The sequence below is a fragment of the Phoenix dactylifera genome, chromosome 1 (assembly GCF_051530095.1).
Source record: "Phoenix dactylifera cultivar Ajwa chromosome 1, Ajwa_hap1_PhDact_Kaust_v1.1, whole genome shotgun sequence".
Classification (NCBI taxonomy): Eukaryota; Viridiplantae; Streptophyta; class Magnoliopsida; order Arecales; family Arecaceae; genus Phoenix; species Phoenix dactylifera.
In genome coordinates, this window is record NC_143190.1 from 5,043,482 (window position 1) to 5,063,837 (window position 20,356).

The 20,356-nt window shown below is 40.9% G+C and overlaps 1 protein-coding gene across 1 annotated transcript; it reads right to left on the minus strand.

Moving 5' to 3' along the window:
* Positions 1-263: 263 nt before the first annotated feature.
* LOC103700868 (major pollen allergen Ole e 10) lies at positions 264-15,096 on the minus strand. The gene is made up of 3 exons (XM_008782764.5): positions 14,521-15,096; positions 12,555-12,812; positions 264-2,272 (listed from the first exon to the last, which is right to left on the minus strand). The coding sequence occupies exons 1-3, from the start codon at positions 14,678-14,680 to the stop codon at positions 2,238-2,240; spliced, it is 453 nt and encodes a 150-aa protein (XP_008780986.3). The 5' UTR covers positions 14,681-15,096; the 3' UTR covers positions 264-2,237.
* Positions 15,097-20,356: the final 5,260 nt, after the last annotated feature.

Below are 20,356 nucleotides of genomic sequence, written 5' to 3' on the forward strand. Positions count from 1 at the left end.
TCCTAGAAATCCTAATTGGATTAGGACTTCGGATTCAAATGGAGTCCTAATTGGATTAGGACTAAAATTAAACAAATCCTAATTGGATTAGGATTCCTTAAGTCTAAATTAATTAATAATCTAATGAATCAACATGACTCCTAATTGGATTAGGATTGAAGAGTTCAATTGAGTCATGGTTCATTCAAGTCCTAATTGGATTAGGACTAGCGTAGATTGAACCCAATATGGTCAATCCTAATTAGATTAGGACTTAACCATAAGAGAGGCACCCAATCCTCTTTGGAAGAGGATTAGGGCAACACAAGAAGGAGGGATCACGCCCCTCCTCCTCTCCTTGTGTGCGGCATGAAGAGAGGGGCCGGCGCCCCCCTTCCCTCTTTGGAAAATCATCTAGGGCTCCTACTTTGGAGGAGCCCTTGATGGCTATAAGAGAGGCACTAGGGCCGGCGCCCTAGAGTAGTCTTCTCCTCCTCTTCAAGCCGTGGAAGCCCCCTCTCCTCCTCTTTAGTTGCAGCCGCAAGCAAGGGAAAAGATCTCCAAGTGTTGGCGGCCTCCTTCCCTTCCCTTCCTTCATCCAACGCAAGGAACAAGAGAAGGCTGCGTAGAGGATCATCTTCTTCCTATTCTTCATCCTTCTTCTTCCTCCTTCTAAGCACAATCAAGAGTTGATTGAGAGGAAGGACATCAGCCATCAAAGCTATCTTTGCAAGGGAGCTAGCACCCCGGTGAGATAGAGAGCTTGGATCGGATCCTGCTTCGTGTGGATACCCGTAGAGGCCGGACGTTTGAACGGCTTCAAGCGAACCCTCTTCCAAAACCACGAATTCAGATTTGCGGTGATCATCTACCCGCGCAAGGTGAAGATTTGATCTTCCTTATAGTTTTAAAAGTTTTAATTCTTACCTAATTACGAAAGGTCTCGAAACAAGCGTTCATGCGATGAACGTCGAACCCGTGCATGCCGATTCCACTGCCATCTGAAAAATTTTTGAAATATCAGCGGCATGGGCGGGTTCCCAACACGACAATCCTCAATGTCGACATGGATTTGATCAAAGTATCCATCAATAATTTAGTCTATCAAAACATTGCTGGTGTAGTTTCTATGCTACATCGGTCGGTGGATTTTGAGGACTTTGTTGAATAGTCTTTAGCCATTACCTCTTGATGAGTTGAAGTCTTCCATTCAATTTCTTCAATGATTATTATACTTCCATACACTAGTTCATAAGCTGATCCATCCATCACAAGGATTAGCTCAGCAGTGTCCACCATAGAATTCGTGAGAACATACTATAGATTGTGTATCAGCTTTAAACCATAAAATAAGTTTTTCAACCTATTCCTGCATCAAAGCTAAAGATGCTACATATTGCTCCAATAGTGGCTCTAGCATAACAGCCACTTTTTTGTAGTTGTTTCCTTGATTTCCTTTCACGATGGTATGATGACAATTACACAATGTCCCATTAGGCATTCCAGAAAGGGTGACAAATTAGATGGCAAGGGGTAGATTGGGTACGGCCACCGGTATAGAGTGCCAAAAAGATGGTGATCAAAAGAAGGATACGAAAGTAGCATGGATCCAAGTTCCTTGATCTTTAAGAATTTTCACCACCATCACACTATCCTTCAAAGAAGATGGATCTGGATAGGGATAAAAGTATAGCCTGGGCTATGATAGTAGAGATCTAAGTTAAAACTATTTCTAAGAAAGCTATTAGTAAGATAAACTAAGTGTACATATCATTTGAAGTGATCATCAACATTCTGGCAAGACATGTTAATTAGAGAATTTATATTGAAATTCACCCACAAGTTTCTCATTTACAAAATATGTTTTGTCTCATTTGTATGAAAAATGGTTGAATTATTGTTTCCATAATTGGAAAAGGTTTGCAGTAAATAAATTAGAAAAGATGATGCAAAAATTACAATAATGTGATTATTCACATGAAAATTAAATTTTGATCAATAGTACATAGTAAACCACAACAAAATGGCATTTATCAATTACCCTTGTTTCTTAGATCATAGAAAACACCTTAAGTTGATATCTAAACATCTATAATGATATGATGACAAACATAAAGAATTTACATAAGTAAATTTCATATTCTGTTGCCTAGCCTTGTTTTTTCAGACTAAGGGAGAGTTTTGCCCAAAAAGATGATCAGCTTAAGCATCATGAAGGGAACAAATGAAAAGCTTTATCATGGTATGACTTCTTAGCATCAGGGAAGTGACTCAAAGTGACATGAACCATGACCTGCAAGCAAATATAAACATCAAAAATCACCAAATTTATCAACAAACAAGTACATATATGAACATATATAACCTAGATGAGAGTATGTGTTAATTTTTGTGGCCTTGTTTGACTGCTCTCAGACAGTAGTAGCGAGACAAGAATAATAACATTGAGTCCCATCTAGTATGCTACCTAGGTGCTTGCCAATGCTTTAGGCTTGTTGATTGTTGTGAGGACTGATGTAGGTATGTGTTTAGTCCTATATTGACTCTATACTAGAAAGATCTTAGATAGTTATACATAATTAAGAAATCTAAATAACATCTTCCAGCTAACCATTTTGGATGAGGTCCTGAGTTATTGCAACTATCTTTTTGCCGCACCAATTGCTCTTTAGTTGACAAAAAACTATACTTCTGTAACATGATTTCCATTTTATTTTGTTCTTACGAAGTAAACTCTAATAATTTAATAATCATGGTGGAAACAAAAATAAAGTCATTATTGTAGTTTAGAATTATATTGACATTATCAATTCAATAAATCAAAGAATGTCATCATGGTCACTTGACATTGATGCGTAATGGTTATCTTTCTAACAACTAAAAGACAGGCTTTCCTTTCTCTCTCACTCTCTCACTCTCTCCCGCCCTCTCTCTCTCCATGTGCATGTATGCGCTCACATGTGGGTGAAAAAACATATTATCTTTTAGCAAGAACATTCTAATTAAGAATTTTTTTATTTATATGCCACAGAACTGACCACAACTGATGTGGAAGATAGACCAATTAAGGCTTGACATGAAGCCTCTAACGAACCATTCAAACCCATCATATGGCTGACCCTAGAGGTGTATGGAGAGTCCTTTAAAGTTTACTCTCCCACCAGCTAATGACACCTCAATAATGATCGTGAATGGTTTTCATAACCATGTGGCAAACAAGCGAGATGCGTAGGGCATAATACGTGGGTGAAATGCCCATGCATGATCTTTGGGACATGCGATTGGTCATCAAAAATAGCTGATCCGTATGCCCAAACTTTTCGACGATGGGCACCAACCTTTACCTATATAAAATATTCTCAGGGCACCCTTCAGGTAAGTCCTTTTGAGGGTTTTTATACCCTTGTGCTGCCACTCTGCCGCTCTCACAACATCTTTGCAGCTTCTTGAGAGTCTATTTAATTTAGACATCAAAAGGTCCCCCATCAGATACTTTCTAACAAGAGAACTTTCTTGTCTTTGTTTCTTTTGGTCGAATCCAGCATCAAAGCAAAGGCTCAAACATGGTCTCCTCCTCCCAGCATCACCTTGTGCGTGATCAGTATTGGAGTTATCGCCACCCAAGCATAGTGCCACTGCATCACTAGTTCAAAGAAACATCGCGGACTTCAGACGACCTTTACAGTCTGAGAAGCTGATCATCCGAGCACTCCAGTAGCTCAACCAGTTGTCATTTTGGTTGGGTTGATTCCCAGCGACAATAGATAGAGGAAGGGTCTTGATCCTACTATTGGAGGTTCAACGAGATGGCAAATAGCTTAAAACCATGAAGTCTTGTAGAGCATAGACAACACCCTCGACTGCCCAACAAGATGCACATGTAGATTTCGACTATTTTCTATAGAACCCTTAGAGGCCTTTGCGTCTATTAGAGCTACAAGCAGCACTAGTGGTTACTATCAAACCATTTCAACTGCTCGTGTAGCAAGTTCAGATGCTAACTACAATCATCTAAAACCTGCAGCAGATAATCGCCAACAACCAGTAGCAACAATAGCAGTAAGCTTACGAGCTGAATGACCATGGAGTCATCGCATAGCCGAGCCACCACTCCCCTCCTCGGAGTCCTGGATGGGCTTAGCAAAGCCATCGCTCTCACCCTCAAAGCTTAGGGTGGGCCCCGCATAGCCACCATTCTCATCTGCGTAGCCTTGGATGACATAGGAGGCATCATCATTGAGCTCACAATCTCAGGAAAGATCGACACCTGGCCACTTCTTCCCCCACCAATCGGAGAGGGCCTCCAAGAGGGAGGCTGACCGTGATTACAAGCTTGAGGAAATGGATCGCCGCCTCAAAGGCTTAAGGCAACACCACACCAAGCTCGGAAACAATGTCGAGTTTACTACTGAGCCCCCATTCTCGGCAAGAATCATGGAGAAGCCTCTCACTCCCCGGTTCAAGATTTCATAGCTCGAGATGTATGATAGGACTACCAACTCCTTAGACTACTTGGATAGCTTTAAAGCTGTCATGATGCTCTAGGAGGCCACTGACTCGGTACCATACCGAGCCTTCCTAGCCACACTTCGGAAGGCAACCCAATTATGGTACACTGTGCTTCAGCTGAACTCTGTTCATTCATTCAAGCAGTTCGGCCGGATGTTCATGGCCTATTTTATGAGTAGCTGGAAGTAGAGGAATGGGTTTGACACCTTCTTCACCATCAAGCAGTGAGAGGATGAGTCCCTCCGAGACTATGTCAACCGCTCAGTGTGGTCACTTTGGAGATCCACGATCTGAACCATTCGGTCACCGTGTCCCTCATAAGGAGTGGACTAAAGATATTTCGGATCCTCTTCTCTTCTCTGTGGAGCAGAAGTTCTCAAGAGATTATGCTGGGCTTCTAACCTAGGCTAAAAAGTACACCAATGCAAAGGAGACCATAGCAACTCGGTGAGGTTCAACTAGGGGCAGACACCATAAGAAAAAGAAAAATAAGTGGGCTAGGGAGGACTTAGAAGAGCCCAGCAAAAACTTGAGGAAAAATGAGGACAGTTCTCACTAATCGAGGAGTCTACCTCGGAGAGGTACATGCCTCTCAAAGCCTCCTAACGAAAAATCTTCATGAAGATTTAGAACTGGGGCTATGTGAAATGGCCTCACAAAATGAAGCCAACTGTCCATAAAGACATGAACAAATTTTGCAAGTTCCATCGAGATTACTGGAATGGCACCGAAGATTGCGTACAACTCAAGAATGAGATTAAGGCCTTCATCAGGTGGGGCTACCTCGGTGCATACGCCAACAACCCATGAGGTTGATCCAACACTAGTCGGAAGTAGCCTGCTCTCGAGCTGCAGATCGATAACAGGCTGGCCATAGGGGCTATCAACATGATGTCGGAAGGACTGGCAACTAGTGAAACAAGTCCATCTACACGAAAGACCTATGCTCAGGCAGCCCAGATAGGAAGACTGATGCTGAAGAGCAGAGGACGGACGAGGTCATCTTCTTCTTGAATAGTGATGCAGAAGGCATGGATGCTCCTCATACTGATATTGTTGTAGTTTTTCTAACTATCGCTAATTTCAATATAAAATAAATTTTAGTAGATAACAGAAGCTCGACAGATGTCTTATTTTATTAGACTTTTTATAAAATAAATTTAACGGTTGATCGGCTAAGGAGGATCAACTCCCCTCTGATCGGATTCTCGAAAGAGTCGATCCCTATGGAAGGCATCATCTCCCTTCTAGTTACTACAGGACAAGCGCTGAGGAAAACCACTATGATGCTCGATTTTCTGATCGTTAAAGTCCCCTCAGCTTACAATGCTATCTTAGCATGGCTCAGCCTAAATACCCTATTTACCCTAGTCTCCACTTACCACTTGCTGATGAAGTTCCCAACCAAAAATGGCATGGAAGAAGTCTAAGGCAACCAAACACCAGCTCGACAATGTTAAGTCTGCACACTTCGAGGAAAGGGAGCTATGGAGATGCTGCCCATCAAAGGCTTTAATGTCTGAGATGAGCAAAGATAACAACATAGAGAACTGGCTGAGGAACTCCTTCCAGTCCCCCTCGATGAAGTAGACCCAAGCAAGATAGTATAAAATGGGCCCATCTCAATAAAGAAGCCAAAGCTTGACTCATGGACTTCCTTCGAGCTAATGCCAACATCTTCACCTGGTTAGCTTTTGACATAATAGTGGACCTTTTTGTTCACAGGTGGAGCATGGATCCAACACACCGACCTATTCAGCAAAAGAAGAGGAGCTTCGCCCTAGAAAGATAGTGTGCCATCGATAAGGAGGTGGACAAGCTTCTCAAGATGGGCTTTATCTACGAAGTTGACTACCCCGACTGGATGGCCAACATCATCCTAGTTAAGAAGGCTAACGAAAAGTGGCAAGTATGCATTGACTTCACCGACCTCAATAAGGTATAGATGCCACATCAAGGCATTCAGATGTTGAGCTTCATGGCAATGTTCTTAGGTTACAACCAGATCTGGATGGTACCCGAGGATAAGGAGAGGACCTCCTTCATCATTGATAAAAGATCCTACTGCTATAGAGCCCACCTATCAGTGTATTGTCAACAAGATCTTTAAGGACTAGATCAGCCACAATATAGAGGTGCACGTTGACGAATGCTGGTCAAAAGCAAGTAGGCAAAGCATCACATGACCCACCTCGAGGAGACCTTCTGGACCCTGATGAACTATTGCATGAATCTCTATCCGAGCAAGTATTCATTCAAGGTTATCTTGGAGAAATTCCTTGGATTTATGATGACACGATGTGGGATTGAGACCAACCTAGAGAAGATTTATGCTGTGCTTGAAATAATGCCTATCGAGGATGAAGGAGGTACAACACCTAGTGGGATGCCTCATGGTTCTTTGTAGATTTGTGGAAGATTGACAGAGAGTTGTCTGCCCTTCTTCAAATCACTGAGGTAGATCAAAAACTTTTAGTGGTCCAAAGATTGTCAACCTACCTTCAACCAACTTAGAGACTACCTCAGCTTGCTGCCACTACTTACCAAACTAAGTTGGGGGGAAATGCTTCTCCTTTATCTAGACATGTCCCCTTTGATGCTAAGCTCGGTTCTCATCTGAGAAGATGATGAATATTGAGGCCGATATACTACACAAACCGAGTCCTCCAAGATACCCAGTTAAGGTAGTTAAGCTTTTAAAAGTAGCCTACACTCTCATCACCTTGGCTAAGAGACCTCGTCCCAACTTTTAGGTTCATTCCATCACCTCATTGACCTGCCAACTACTGAGGCAAGTCCTACAAAAGCTAGATACATCTGGAAGGCTAACTAAATGAATAGTTGAGCTCGAAAAGTTTGACAATCACTATCAACCCAACTAGCTATCAAAGCGCAAGCACTGGCAGACTTCCTTGTGGAGTGCACTATTCTCGAAGATGGGAAGGTTAGCACAAAGCCAGAGGAACATGAACTAAAAGATTCCTGGATATTCCATGTTGATGGATCCTCCAACTTGCATAGAAGCATAGTCGGGCTAATCCTCACCAGCCTAGATGGTGTCATGATGGAGCGTGCCTTGTATTTTGGCTTCAAGGCATCCAACAATAAAATATAGTACAAGGCCCCCCATCATCGCCTCAAGCTTGCCCAAGAACTTGGTGTTCGACACCTGAAAGCTCTCAGCAACTTCCAATTAGACATCAGACAAGTCGAAGGATACTTCAAAACAAGGTTTCCTATGGTGGTGAATTACCTTCAAAAGGTCAAGGACATCTTCTCGGCCTTTGAGGAGTTTGAGGTCCTATAGATCCCTATGATGAAAAATGCCAGAGCTAACCTACTTTCGAAGCTCACCACCTTGGAAATGCTGATTTGTAGAAAATTTCCTATCTTGAAGTGCTCGACAAGTTGAGCATTGACGAGGAGCCAGTCCTAGTTCTACAAGCCAACTTCAAACCAAGCTAGATCAATGCTCTCGTCGACTGCCTTCAAGATAGGAAACTTCTTGAGCATAGAAGGAAAGCTCGGAGACTTCAAAATCAACCCACACAATATATTCTGCTAGAGGGGAAGCTCTACAAGGGGTTATTCAACCTACCTCTCCTTCGATATCTCTGACCTTTCAAGACTGAATATGTACTTTGGGAAGTCCATTAAGGAATCTGCGAGAATGACCTGGGGGCAGGGCCTTAGCTTATAAGGTTCTACAATAAGGCAACTACTGACTGAGCATCCAAAAGGATGCAACTAACTTTGTAAGAAAGTGCGTGATCAATGCCTTCTCTGTGGCCATCCTGTCGCATAGAAGCCATAGCTCACCTTCAAACTCTGCAACTCTCTCCATGGCCTATTGGAGAGCCAGCTAAAGTGCTACAAGATAGTCCGCCTACCATTTTGCCAGCGAATGATCCATGGTGTAGGGCAAGGAAAAAAGAAGATAAAGGGGAGGAAGAAGATGGCAGTTGTTCCATCCATCAAGGGCAACCCCCCTCTTCTTTAATAGAGTTTCCAAACGGTCAGGATCAAGCCATCCCTCCTAATTACTAGCCATGTGTCGAGCTTACTGAGCTCCTAAGAGTCCGCATTCCTTTTGAAAAATATTTTCTAGGGCTCGTCCTTCGAAACACTGCTTCATTGGAGTTATTACTTTCATAAAGGCGGTACAAAGTTTGATGAAGGATTTGTGCTGGGTAGTGAGTCCAGGAAAAATTCTCAAACTCATAAAAGAGAGCAAGCATGACGTCATCCACACCTTCACAAGGCAAATGGGTGACCTCAAAATGCCATCATAGATGGACAATCTCTGGCAGGATAAGATCCACGTGCTAGCCACCTGCAATCCTACCTCGGATCGTCCATCGACCTGCTTCCATGGGCTAATGATAGACGACATGCCAGCCTTTCCGAGCAAACCTACATCGGCTTGTATGCTGATCAATAGTGAAGCTTACGTCGGCCATAGTGTCAGCCTGCTTTGGATGACCTAAAATACTTAGCAAAAGTTTGAGCTAATGCTATGGATCAAGTTACTCCGAGCAGAATACTTAACAAAAATTGGACTGATAAGGAGAAGATAAAAATACAGTTCATTTTATTTCATAGAAAAAGGCTACAAAAGAGCAAAAGAAAGGAAAGAAAATACAAAACCATAGCTCATGAATACCCAAGCTAGGAGGTTGTCCTACTACTCTCCTTCCTCTTCTTCTTCTCCTTCCTCCTCTTCTTGTTCTCCATTGTCTCCTCTCAAGGAAGCCTGGGCGGCCTTGGGAAGCAGCTTGATAACCCTTCCCTTGCAGATGGTGATGCCCTTCTTGGAAGAGACTCTGGTGGCTTCTAGCATCTCATCGTGGAACTCATGTGAGTTCTTGTAGTCTATGGTGGCTAGACCTCCTCCTTAGCTCAAGCAGCCCTCTCTTCAGCTTAGGCAGATTTCTCCTCAGTTTGAGTAGCCTTCTCCTCAACCTAGGCGGCCTTATTTTTCACCCAGACGAACCTCTCTTTGGCTCAAGAAGCTCTAACCTCTGCTTCTGCCATCAAGCCTTTGAGAGAGCAATCTCTTCCTCATCCCCCTTCTTAATCTGGGGAATCTCCTCATCGATCTCCTACAAGATCCCCTTGAGCCTGGCTTCCAATAGTTGGAGCTGGGCTTTGATGGCATCGACCCTTATCTCAGAGAGATGAGCATGGGCCTCAGCCCTCTCCCTTGCCTTCTCGGTCGCTGACCGCTTCTTGGCCTGAGCCTTTCCTTGCTCGGCCTCGTGAATCTGAATGATTGGTGCTCTTTGACTTACACTGGTAGGAGCAGGTGCCCCACAAGCACTCATGCAGAGTAGATCCCCTACGAGTAGAAAGAGAACGACCAGTTCTACTGGTCAAAAAGAATTTTAAGGTATCGAAGCTTGTACCCGTATCTTAATGGCAATACGACACGATGAGGAGATGAGACTCTCGACTGATCGCTTCTGGAGCTCCTCATCTTTATCCGACAAGATGGGGAAGAGGCTCGACGCCTTTTTCCTCAGTATCTTCCACCATGTTCGAAGGTGCTATGAGCCTGTCGAGGTCATGAAGAAAAAATGACTCTTCCATCCATGGATTAAGAAAGAACCGAAAGGAAAGATGTTGTAGCCTTTCTTATAGGAAAGATTCCACTATCCTTTATTTGAGAATGCATCTTCATTTGGAAGAAGGCTCGAAACAACCCCATGGACCGAACAATTCCATAGAGCCTTAGAAAGTAGAAGAACTCGATGATTATCCTCTAGGCATTAGGGATGATCTAGGTAGGCACGAGTTGGTATCGAAGGAGCAGCTCGACAATGTTCAGAGGAATTAGAAGCCTCAGCCCTGCCTTCAAAGTCTTACTATAAAGGACAAGCTAATTCTCCTGAGATGACACCACCCGATCAGAAGGACCGAGCAACTCCAAGAAAAAGTCTCGAAGAATGAAAAACTCAGCTTGGATCTAGTCGAGGTCGAACTCTTCTAGGATGTTTTTCAATGTCTAGACCTGAGACGATCTCGGACTGAGTTTTGCTTGAAGCCATGAAAGCTCAGTCAAAAGTGCCCTAATTCGCTTTCTCATTGTCCACAGACCACTCCTCTAGAGACAAATCCATCGTGGAGAAATTAAGGAACAAGGAGGAAAAAGAATAGAAGGTCTAGGGAGAGTTGAAGAAAATCTTGGAAGGAAAGCTTCGAAGGCAAAGAACCTACTGAGGATCTATAAAGGCAGAAAAACTCTGATAAGGTGGCGAAACTCTAGCAAAAGTACGAGAAGGAAGCGATCACAGAAGCTTGGTCACAACCTCTCTCTCCAAGCACTAGAGCATATTGGATCCAAATGGGGGAGATGCACCGCTCTCCCATCTTATATAGAGCCTCAAATGTCTCGAATAGGCACAGTAGTTCACCTACCCTAGCTAATCATTGCCACATATCGCTCGGATGTTTGCCCCTGGACAGTCACTCAGATCGCTATTAGCCTAAACGTCTAATCATTGCATCGATATTTCCACCATGAATGATACCGCTCTGGAAAGTGCAGCACTAACACGTACTTCCTAAAATGTGGTATCTAGAAGACCTCTGCGGCAAAACTGATAGGGTGACCGCGACAGCTCGGCTTTATAGCTTGATTTTAGGGCTTGACTTCACAGCTCACTTTGGCTAATCGACTTCACCAGCAAATCTGCTTCCATTGCTTGACCCAATAAATTAGCTCGATCTTGAAAGTGGGGGACCAGTGATATGCCTCAAAACCGACCACAATCGATACTGTAGATTGACCAATTAGAGCTCACCACAAAGTCTTTGACCAATCAGTCAAAGTCCACCACGTGGCCGACCTCAGAGACGCCTGAAGAGTTGTTTAAATTTTAAACTCTTCCCCTAGCTGGCGACACCTTGGCCACGATTGCGAGTGGTTTCCATAACTGCAAGACGAATGAGCGAGATGCATCGAGCGTGATACGCAAGCAAAATGCCTGCGCATGATCTTTAGGATGTTCACTTAGTTACCAAAAATGGCCGATCCACATGCCCAAACTCTCTGGTGATAGGCATTGATCCTCATCTATATAAACTATTCCTGAGAGACCCTTCTGGTAAGTACTCTTGGTCTTCTTTATGCTCTTACACTACCACTCTACCACTCTCACAACATTTTTGTTGTTCCTTGGGAGTCTATCTAATTTAAGCATCAGAGGGTCCCCCATCGGATACTATTTGGCAAGAGGACTTTCTTATCTTTGTTGTTTCAGGTCGGATCTGGCGTCGAAGTAAAGGTTTGAGCACGATATCCTCCTTCTAACACCATCTCGAAGCAATTAGTATTGGAGCCATCGCCACCCGAGCACAACAACTATCATATTGCCACCACCTCAGAGACACATCACGATCTCCAACCGACCTTTATAGTTTGAGCAATTGATTGTCTAAGTACTTCAATAGCTCAGCCAGTTCGGCTTCTTGGTCAGGCCGATTTCCAGCAGCAACACTTACAATATGACAAAATTTTAATACAAGTTTTCCAGCTCCATGACACTTATTGCATTTAGTATTTGCTCTCTTTCTAATATTTATGCAAAATGTTTGCCGTTCTTTTATCATTCAATTTTAAACCCTGTACTAACCATCCACTTTTTTTAAAAAAAAAACAAAAGAAAAGATGACAAAATGCATAGACGGGAAGATTGTTCTGGGTGGCAGGCCAGTGGATGGCTTGTGAGGTACCCACAGAGTACTGCTGAGTGATCCATCCACAATCAAGCTATGGGCTCTACATATCATTGCACTAAAAAAAGAAAAAAATTGTACGCATAGAGAATTCTTTATGCATAGAAGTATACAAAATCTATGTGGAAAAAATTATTCTAATACAGTGTGTAAACATTAAAAGTAAAAGTATATAGTAAAGAGCATTTTTCTAAACCGTGGATCCAACTTGGTTCCTCAAGATAATTAATTATTATATATTGTTTAAGGCTTGTTGTCGTACTTTCAGGCAATTCTATGAAATGAACTGATAATGAAATGAGAACAGCTTGGAGATGATGAGTTCATACTTGGGTTCAAGTCAGTGACGATGGCAGCAGCATTGAAGTAACAAGAACCTCCATAGTTTTTGAATTTCTGCCAGTAGCTGTTGAAGGCATAGGCTGCATGGTCCCTGACAGTGTTGGGAAGGTAGCAGGGCTTGTTTCGTTGGATCATCCTGCAGTCTGCACCCCCAATACCACATGCCCAATCCATAGCCATCTGTAGAACATCATCTGGTGTTTGTTCATCAGCTACACACCATTGCTGCTCCAGATATGCCCCATCTATCATACAATTTATAGACCAAATTATTAGTGGAACATTTGATAGGGATATGTTATTCCATTCATGTCCATCTTGTCTTGAGCCTTGTGATTATTCATGCCACTTTTTCCTATGGAAGGATAGTGGCCTTTAACACTAAATATGTATGGATAAATGTAAAAGAAATTGCAATGAACGAAGCTAAAAATAATTGAAAGAACAAGTATCCACATGTTAATATCTGTTATGTTTATGATCAATGTATGTGCTGTTTGTCAGATCTATGTAATTTCTAGATTAAGTTTACTCGGTAAGATTCTTTCATTCTCTGGGAACTTCATTGTTCTACGCTTACACAACGTTTAGTTTCTGTTGTGCTCTTCATATTATCTGAGTAGTAAATTCTTTTGAACTTTACAGTGCAATTCATGTTCATGACATATGCTTTTAGCCATAGAACTCTTGAGAAGACCACTGGCCAATTATGCACAAGGGCTTTTGACTGCTAATTTTCTGATGCTGTTGCTTTATAGATCACTCAAAAGCCTTCCAGTGCTACTGATTGTACAGCTAGAAAACTAATCCAGGTTATTGTCAGTCCCCTCCCAATGCATATATGAAAAATTCATTGGATTTAAATTGATTATGGTTAATTTGATCGCCTTTGCACCTTGAAAAGGAGATTGCATAAATTTGTACTATCTAGTGGAACACTTTCCAGAACTTATGCACCGTGGAATTGAATTAATGAATTCCCGTCTAATATTAGCATGATCATATTTTTGAGTTGTTCTAATTGCAGATGTGCTGCTGTTGAATTGACAGGACAGATTGAAAAACCTTCTTGGTTCAAATTTTGCTCTAAATGAATTTCTGAATATTTTCTGACAGAATAAAGAATTATTCAAAATTTAAGACTCAGTAAGGTTCGATACATTCTCCCTTAAATTTTGGTATTACAATTTTCTTCTTTGTCATTCGTTCCAGAAGTAGTAGTATGACAAAAGAGGGCAAAATTATGGATCATGGAGTTCCATGCAAGGTTCTTTTTCTTTTTCATTTTTTAATTCTTCTTGAAGGCCTGCATATATACATGATTCTTACTACTATGAGATTCAGTAGGCCTTGTTCTTTACAAGCAGGAAAAAGAAACACTCTCATGACATCCCTTAAGTTATATAATACAAACAAATAAATAAGACTCTCTGAATTGTATAATGTTTTACACTTTTGCATTTAAAACATAAATGAATATACCAGTTCTAAATGAGACATGAGATATGCTCAAAACAGATATGTCCTAGTGAGCTACTATCTTACCTGCTTCTGGTCAGAATCAAATTTAGGTTTCTTATGCCAAAAATTTAAAGGAAATATAACATAGTTTCTCTCATGTTGTCATTAAAGTTCTTTTTCATCAGTATAAGGTAGGATTTTTTCTTTTTAGATTTCTCAGATATTTTCTACTTAGCCAATCCTCATAAGACAAAACCACGGAAAGTGAGGAGGTGAAATTTTTTTCAGATGTGACACCTGGTATATCATGAAGGCTGAATGTTAAATTATTGAAATAAAAGGATATTTTTATCATGATTGCTGTGAAACCTCCACAAATTTATCTATATAACTTGAGTGCACCATATTTTTTCCAAGATGAGTTTATGATCATAAATGGAGTCATATCAGATGGATCAGAGAGACAATCCAGATGGGTCGTAGCTGTCGTACCTGATCTTGGTGTTACCAGCACAACAATGAGCACAGAGATCAGCATCATTGTGGAACTGGAAGTGATCATCTTGTTCCCGTTCTTCATCCCCTGAGCTTGATCAGGAGATTGACATGTGATAAGCAAGCAAGAGTCTTCCAGACAATATATTCCAAACATCTGCTGCTTTTCTAAAAGCTGGTGCTTGGTTATTCTTCAATTAACTATAGACAATTGAGATTCTTTCCTTCATACTTGAGGTATGTGATGGTCGTTTTCACCCTGCGTTTCTTCAGCTGCAAGTATGGTTTTTTTGCACCCAAGGTATTCCTAGAACCGTGATCATTTGTGGTGCCTCAGTCATTATGGTTTGAAGTTAAATGTATAGGTTTGGATCTGAAAAAATCCTTTCGTTTTATTTTTTTTTAATCATGGAATCAGGATAGGTGATGATTGAAAGTAAAAGTGTGTTATTCTTGAGATTAAACTACTATTATTTCGTGTTTCCTTTCTGACGTGCATTACTATTGTTTATGATCTCAATGTTTTCGTTACACAGTTTTGGCAACCTCACCTAGAGAAACCTTAGACTGCCTGCACTTTCTTTCAGATCAAACACATCTTTTGCATGTACCGGACATCTGTAAAGCTATACTTAGACTCTTATCCATTATGTGGCTTTGCTTTCTTCTCCTTCACGGATAGTTCAGACACTTATGAGAGTTGGAAAGATGGATGGGATCGCTAGAGATAGAAAAGATTAACTTCACGGACACAAGTTATGTACTAAGGTTTAAAGGGGTTGTTACAACAGATCGGAGGTTCCATGTTTGTTTGAGAAATAGGAGTTTCTTTTGCGTTTTATGTATTAATAAGGAGACTCTAAATAATAACTACTATCCGACCGTTACTTGTTTCAAAAACTATTTTGTAATGGGGGTCATGGCTTTCGTTTAATTTTAACCTAAATAAAATAATATTGTTTTTTAGATTTAAATCTTTATGCTAGCCGGGAAAAGATATTATTTTCCAGATGAACCATGACTTGAACAAACACCAGTATGGTTTCCATTTTTTACTGCTATTGGTACTACTGTTCTATTTTCTAATATACTCAAGATAATGGCAGTTATTCTTGTGATAAACAATAAATAATGATTTTTGATGGGTCAAATTATTTGAGCCGATGATGTTAGAGAAAACTCAAATGCTATAATTTATTTTTCCTTTCCTCATTTGTTTTCTTTATTTAAAAAAACAGTGGAATGCATAAAAAGTTCTTGCATCCTCTGTTATGATTAGGCCAATAAGTATCTTTTAAATTGTAACAACCCAGCTTCACGCAAAAAAAGTTAGCTAGAAGGTATTTTTTTGAATTTCTTAGTCTTGTATAAGTATCCAAGATTTTTCTCACGAATAACCTGTGGAACTAAACACACGCCCGCGGAATGCTTACATACTCTCTAGTTTAAACCCTAACATTCTCGTCAGGCTAAGGATTCAAGTCCATTCAAATCTAATCACAAGCATCACAATCAGCCCATAGTTAGCCTCAATGAGCCTGTTTGCCGTGTCTCCTACTCCATATAGTTTATGGTCGAGTCCACTCTCATACCATTCGTAACAATACAGAACCTTATCCAAAAAAGCTAGCCGGAAAGTATTTTTTTGAATTTTTTAGTCTTGTATAAGTATTGAAGATTTTTCTGATGAATGACTAATATGGAACTAAATATATATCCACACGGGTGCTCACATTAATAATAAACCATGCCTAATCAGCTTAATCGAGAAAAGTGGTGGGAGAACATGATGGCTTGCTTCTTTTGAATAAAAAAAACAGCACTCTTCCATAAAAAAGTGAAGGGCTGAGCTTTTGATGATAACTTGGATTATTCACTCTCGCCTTCTAATTTAACTAGAGAGATCCAATCAACATATCACAACCATGGATGGATCCTAATGATTGCTTCGATCCCACATGCCTGCATGGGACTGCTTGTCATTCATAGCAGGGAGCCTGCATGATCATAGGGTTGGCTATGAACTAGAGAGGGTGTAATACCGAGGCCTTTTTAAAGCTTGATATCGAGTTGGGTCAAGTCCAATTGACCAGCCCAGAAGCATGCTTCAGCCCAAAAGAAAAATAAGGGGCCGCACGTGCTCAATACATGTGACAAAGAAAGAAGACTACATCGAGAGTCTCCTTCCTTCCGACTTCACCGGAGGAATCCGATGTCGAGGTGGATTCCGGCCTCCTTCGCCTCTACTTAGAGCTCCCTAAGCTTCTCTTCGATCCCACTGGAGAATCTAGGCCTCCGATCGAAGCCTGTCACCAGATTTTCTCGAATCCCTCTCCGATTAACAGTAGCCGTTCACACCCTTGTCACAGCCAGTCACCATCGGAAACCAAGTAAGGAACCAGTCTCCCTCGAGCCACCCACACTCTCTTTCTTCTGGGTCCTTTGGAAGCTCGGTGTCGGCCGGTGATTGTTGGATTTTGGCTGAGAAGAACAGGTGCTCTGTTTTTCTCTATTTTCTTTGGATTTCTCAATTTTGTTCCTTCTATTGGGCTGGTAACGCCGTCGTATCTTGTTGCCGAGGTCTTCGCTCGGATCCTCGCGATGGTTTGCGATCGTAGCCGGGGCTCCCATCGTCAGAATGTCTCGGTTTCATGGGTTAAGAAGGGTGAACCCCTATTTTAGGAGGGGTTTTCCTCACCACCGGCCGCCTGTTATCGTTGACCATGGATCCTTGACCCCAGGCACCACTTGCAGCCACCCCCTTCCCTTCCTCTTCCTTGGTTAGAGAGAGAGAAGCTTGTTTTCTCTCTTCCTCTCTCTTCTCCATCATTTTTCTCTCTACTGGACTTTCTCTCTTTACTTTCTCTAGAGATGTTACATCTAGCACGACACCTCTCTTCGTGATTCTGGATCCACCCCAGTGAAGAGCCCTGATTCAAGGCCGGTGGGCCGCACGCCAGCCCCCACCTTGGCCCTTTCCGAAAATTTTATAGAATTGGTCATCCTGATCTCTATTGAAACTCCTATATCCTAGTGTGAGTATGATCAGATGAACTCTGCTTTCATTGGACCTTGTAAGTACGACTCTTAGTGATTTCTGGATCGATCTAGGTGAAGGATTCTGATCTAGGGTCGTCGGGAGGCATGTCAGCCCCCACCCTGTCTCTTGCTACACATTGTTAGATTTAATCATCCGGATCTTTGTTGAACCATCTTGCTCTAATTCAAGCATGATTCAATGAATTTTACTTAGATCAGACCAAACGCTCACTTGGTCAACCCTCTGAGGATATTTGAATTAGAATTTTTATATTTAGAATAATCTTGATAAATTTTGATGAAAAATATAATTTTTAAATACCAAAATTTTTGAAGAATTTTTTTAAATTGATTGGACTGATATTTTGGATTCACTCGCTCACGAGTGGGAGAACAGCAATCCTAGTGGTTAGAGTTGTTGCCTAGCGATGCAACCTAAGAGGGGAAATGAATTGTGTTCTCAAAAATTTTACAACTATATACAACAGAAAACAATCTTTTAAATTGCAAGTGAAGTGTTCTGTGACATGTATGTACAACTAAGATATTAAATGAAAGAATGAAGAAGATCAAAAGATCATAAGCATATCAAGCAGCAAGTTTTATCATGGTTCGGTGCCAAACTCAGCACTTACGTCTACTCCTCAAGGCATTTTCGTTGGAAATTTTACTATAGTCTATCTCAAGATTACAGATTGATTATTTTTTCCACGCTCACAATAAACCCCAGTTGATTTCACTAAAAATCAACCAAAACCAATCCAATCATAAACTTTCCTAGGCTTGATTACCCTTTTACAGTCCAATTTTAAGCTTGGATAGATCTTTCGCTAAGTTTCAAGCCTCTTGAAACTTACCCTCGACAATCATTGAAACAGAAAAGCTATACAGCTCCTTAATGAACAAAATAAAAGTCATTGAAGCTTAAGTTAAATGCTATGGATGCTCTTCTTTGATGCTTGGATGTTTCGCTTGAATGCTCAATTAATATCGTTTAAGAGCAAGTGGACGTACTTGAATATCACTTGATATCCCTCAATATCTCTTTTTCTTTTTCTTAATAATGCTTCTCCAATTTGTTTGAAATGCATTTATATTTCAAGAAGTTGTTGGAGAGCTGTTTTTAGCCATTGGAAGAATGAAAAGAGCTGATAAAGAGGAAACTTTCCCATTCTACACTTGTAAGAAACTAGTTGTGGGAACTATTTCACATAGAGGGGTCGACTTGTAGTCTTTTGGTATTGACTCTTAAAAGGCTTACAATGACTCGTAGGGATCTTGGGTCAACTTCTAAAATGATTGTTTTTCACTGCTTTCTATCTTTCTCCTATAGCCATTTTAGGATCGACTCGGCTAATCTTGGAGTTAACTCGTGATCGGGAGAGGGTCAACTTTTGTGCTGCTTGGGTCGACTTATGGAATGACCATTTTTCACTGCATCCTGTTTCATTTTATAACAATTTTGGGGCCAACTTGTGTACCACTAGGGTCGACTCATGAAATTGTGCCAGTCCTCTCCAGCATGTTGGGGTTGACTCTTGGAAAGTTAGGATTGACTCCATTGATCCTTGGGTTGACTCCACTAGTCCTTGGGTCGACTTCTTGCACCTAGAAATTTAATGCTTCTCTATTTGACCTTATGGTCTTTGGGGATTGGCTTCTATCATCTTTGGGTTGATTCTTTTATTGTAGAACTTCAACAAGCCTTGTAAATACTTTTCCAACTTGGGCAATTTGGTTCATTTGCTTATCCAATCACTCAAGTCACCTAGAAATCATTTTTACTTCTTGCACACAACCTTAAATACTTTAAGAACACATGATTAGTAGACTTATACTCAAATATTTTGTACTCATCAAAATCAAACCTTTAGGCCAACAAGAGTTATCAAAGAAAGTGAAGTATGATCGCGGATTAGCATTGGATGTAGGTGGTTATTATACTGCTTATCTCATGCAAATAAAAGGAGAAAAGGACCCCTTTGCTAATCAAATAGCCCGTTGTTATTTTTATCTTTACCTTAATTTATCGTTGCATTTATCTTTTAAATTTTTTGCCTTTAGTTACCTAGCTCAACTATAGTTTGTTTGTAGATGTAGTGTAGACTTATAGCCCCGCGCCTCTTCTAGGTAGGTAGTATTATGATAACGAAAGTTTTTGAAGGTCAAGATACTAAAACCTGTGCTAACATCACTTTACTTTCTCTTTTCGGCCGTTTGATAGCAATGGCATACCTGCGCGCACACAAAAATCTTCTAGGGGATACTTGCACCATCCATATTTCCCTAACAGATAAGTTTTCGACCCATAGGAGCCTAACCTAATTCGAAACCTAGCCTAAATTTTGAAGCTTAGTCTTTTTGTTGGGCCTAAAACCTAAGACTAAACTTTGCAAAAATCGAGCGGTTGCTCAAGTCTTATGCAATCATATATTCCAATTTCACAAAAATGAAAGTTTATGATGCTGATAGTGATAATAATAGAATTTCACAAGTTGAAAGTTACGAGGATAGAAACCAAATTAGCATAAGAGTACTTTTTGGTCTCAAAATACCCCAAGTGACCATACAGTAATAGGGTTGTAGGTCATAGCTTGGGTGGCTATATATTTATTATAACATTACTACACAACCGGTGTACAAAGCATGTTGTCCTCAACAAATTTGTTCATTTCACAAATTAACTTCACTTCTTTTTACTTGGAAAGAGGACCTTTGTTTTTGAACTTAAATTTCTTTAACGTCTATTAGTTGGAAATTCCTTCAACCTACTAAACACAAATCTTTTAAAGAG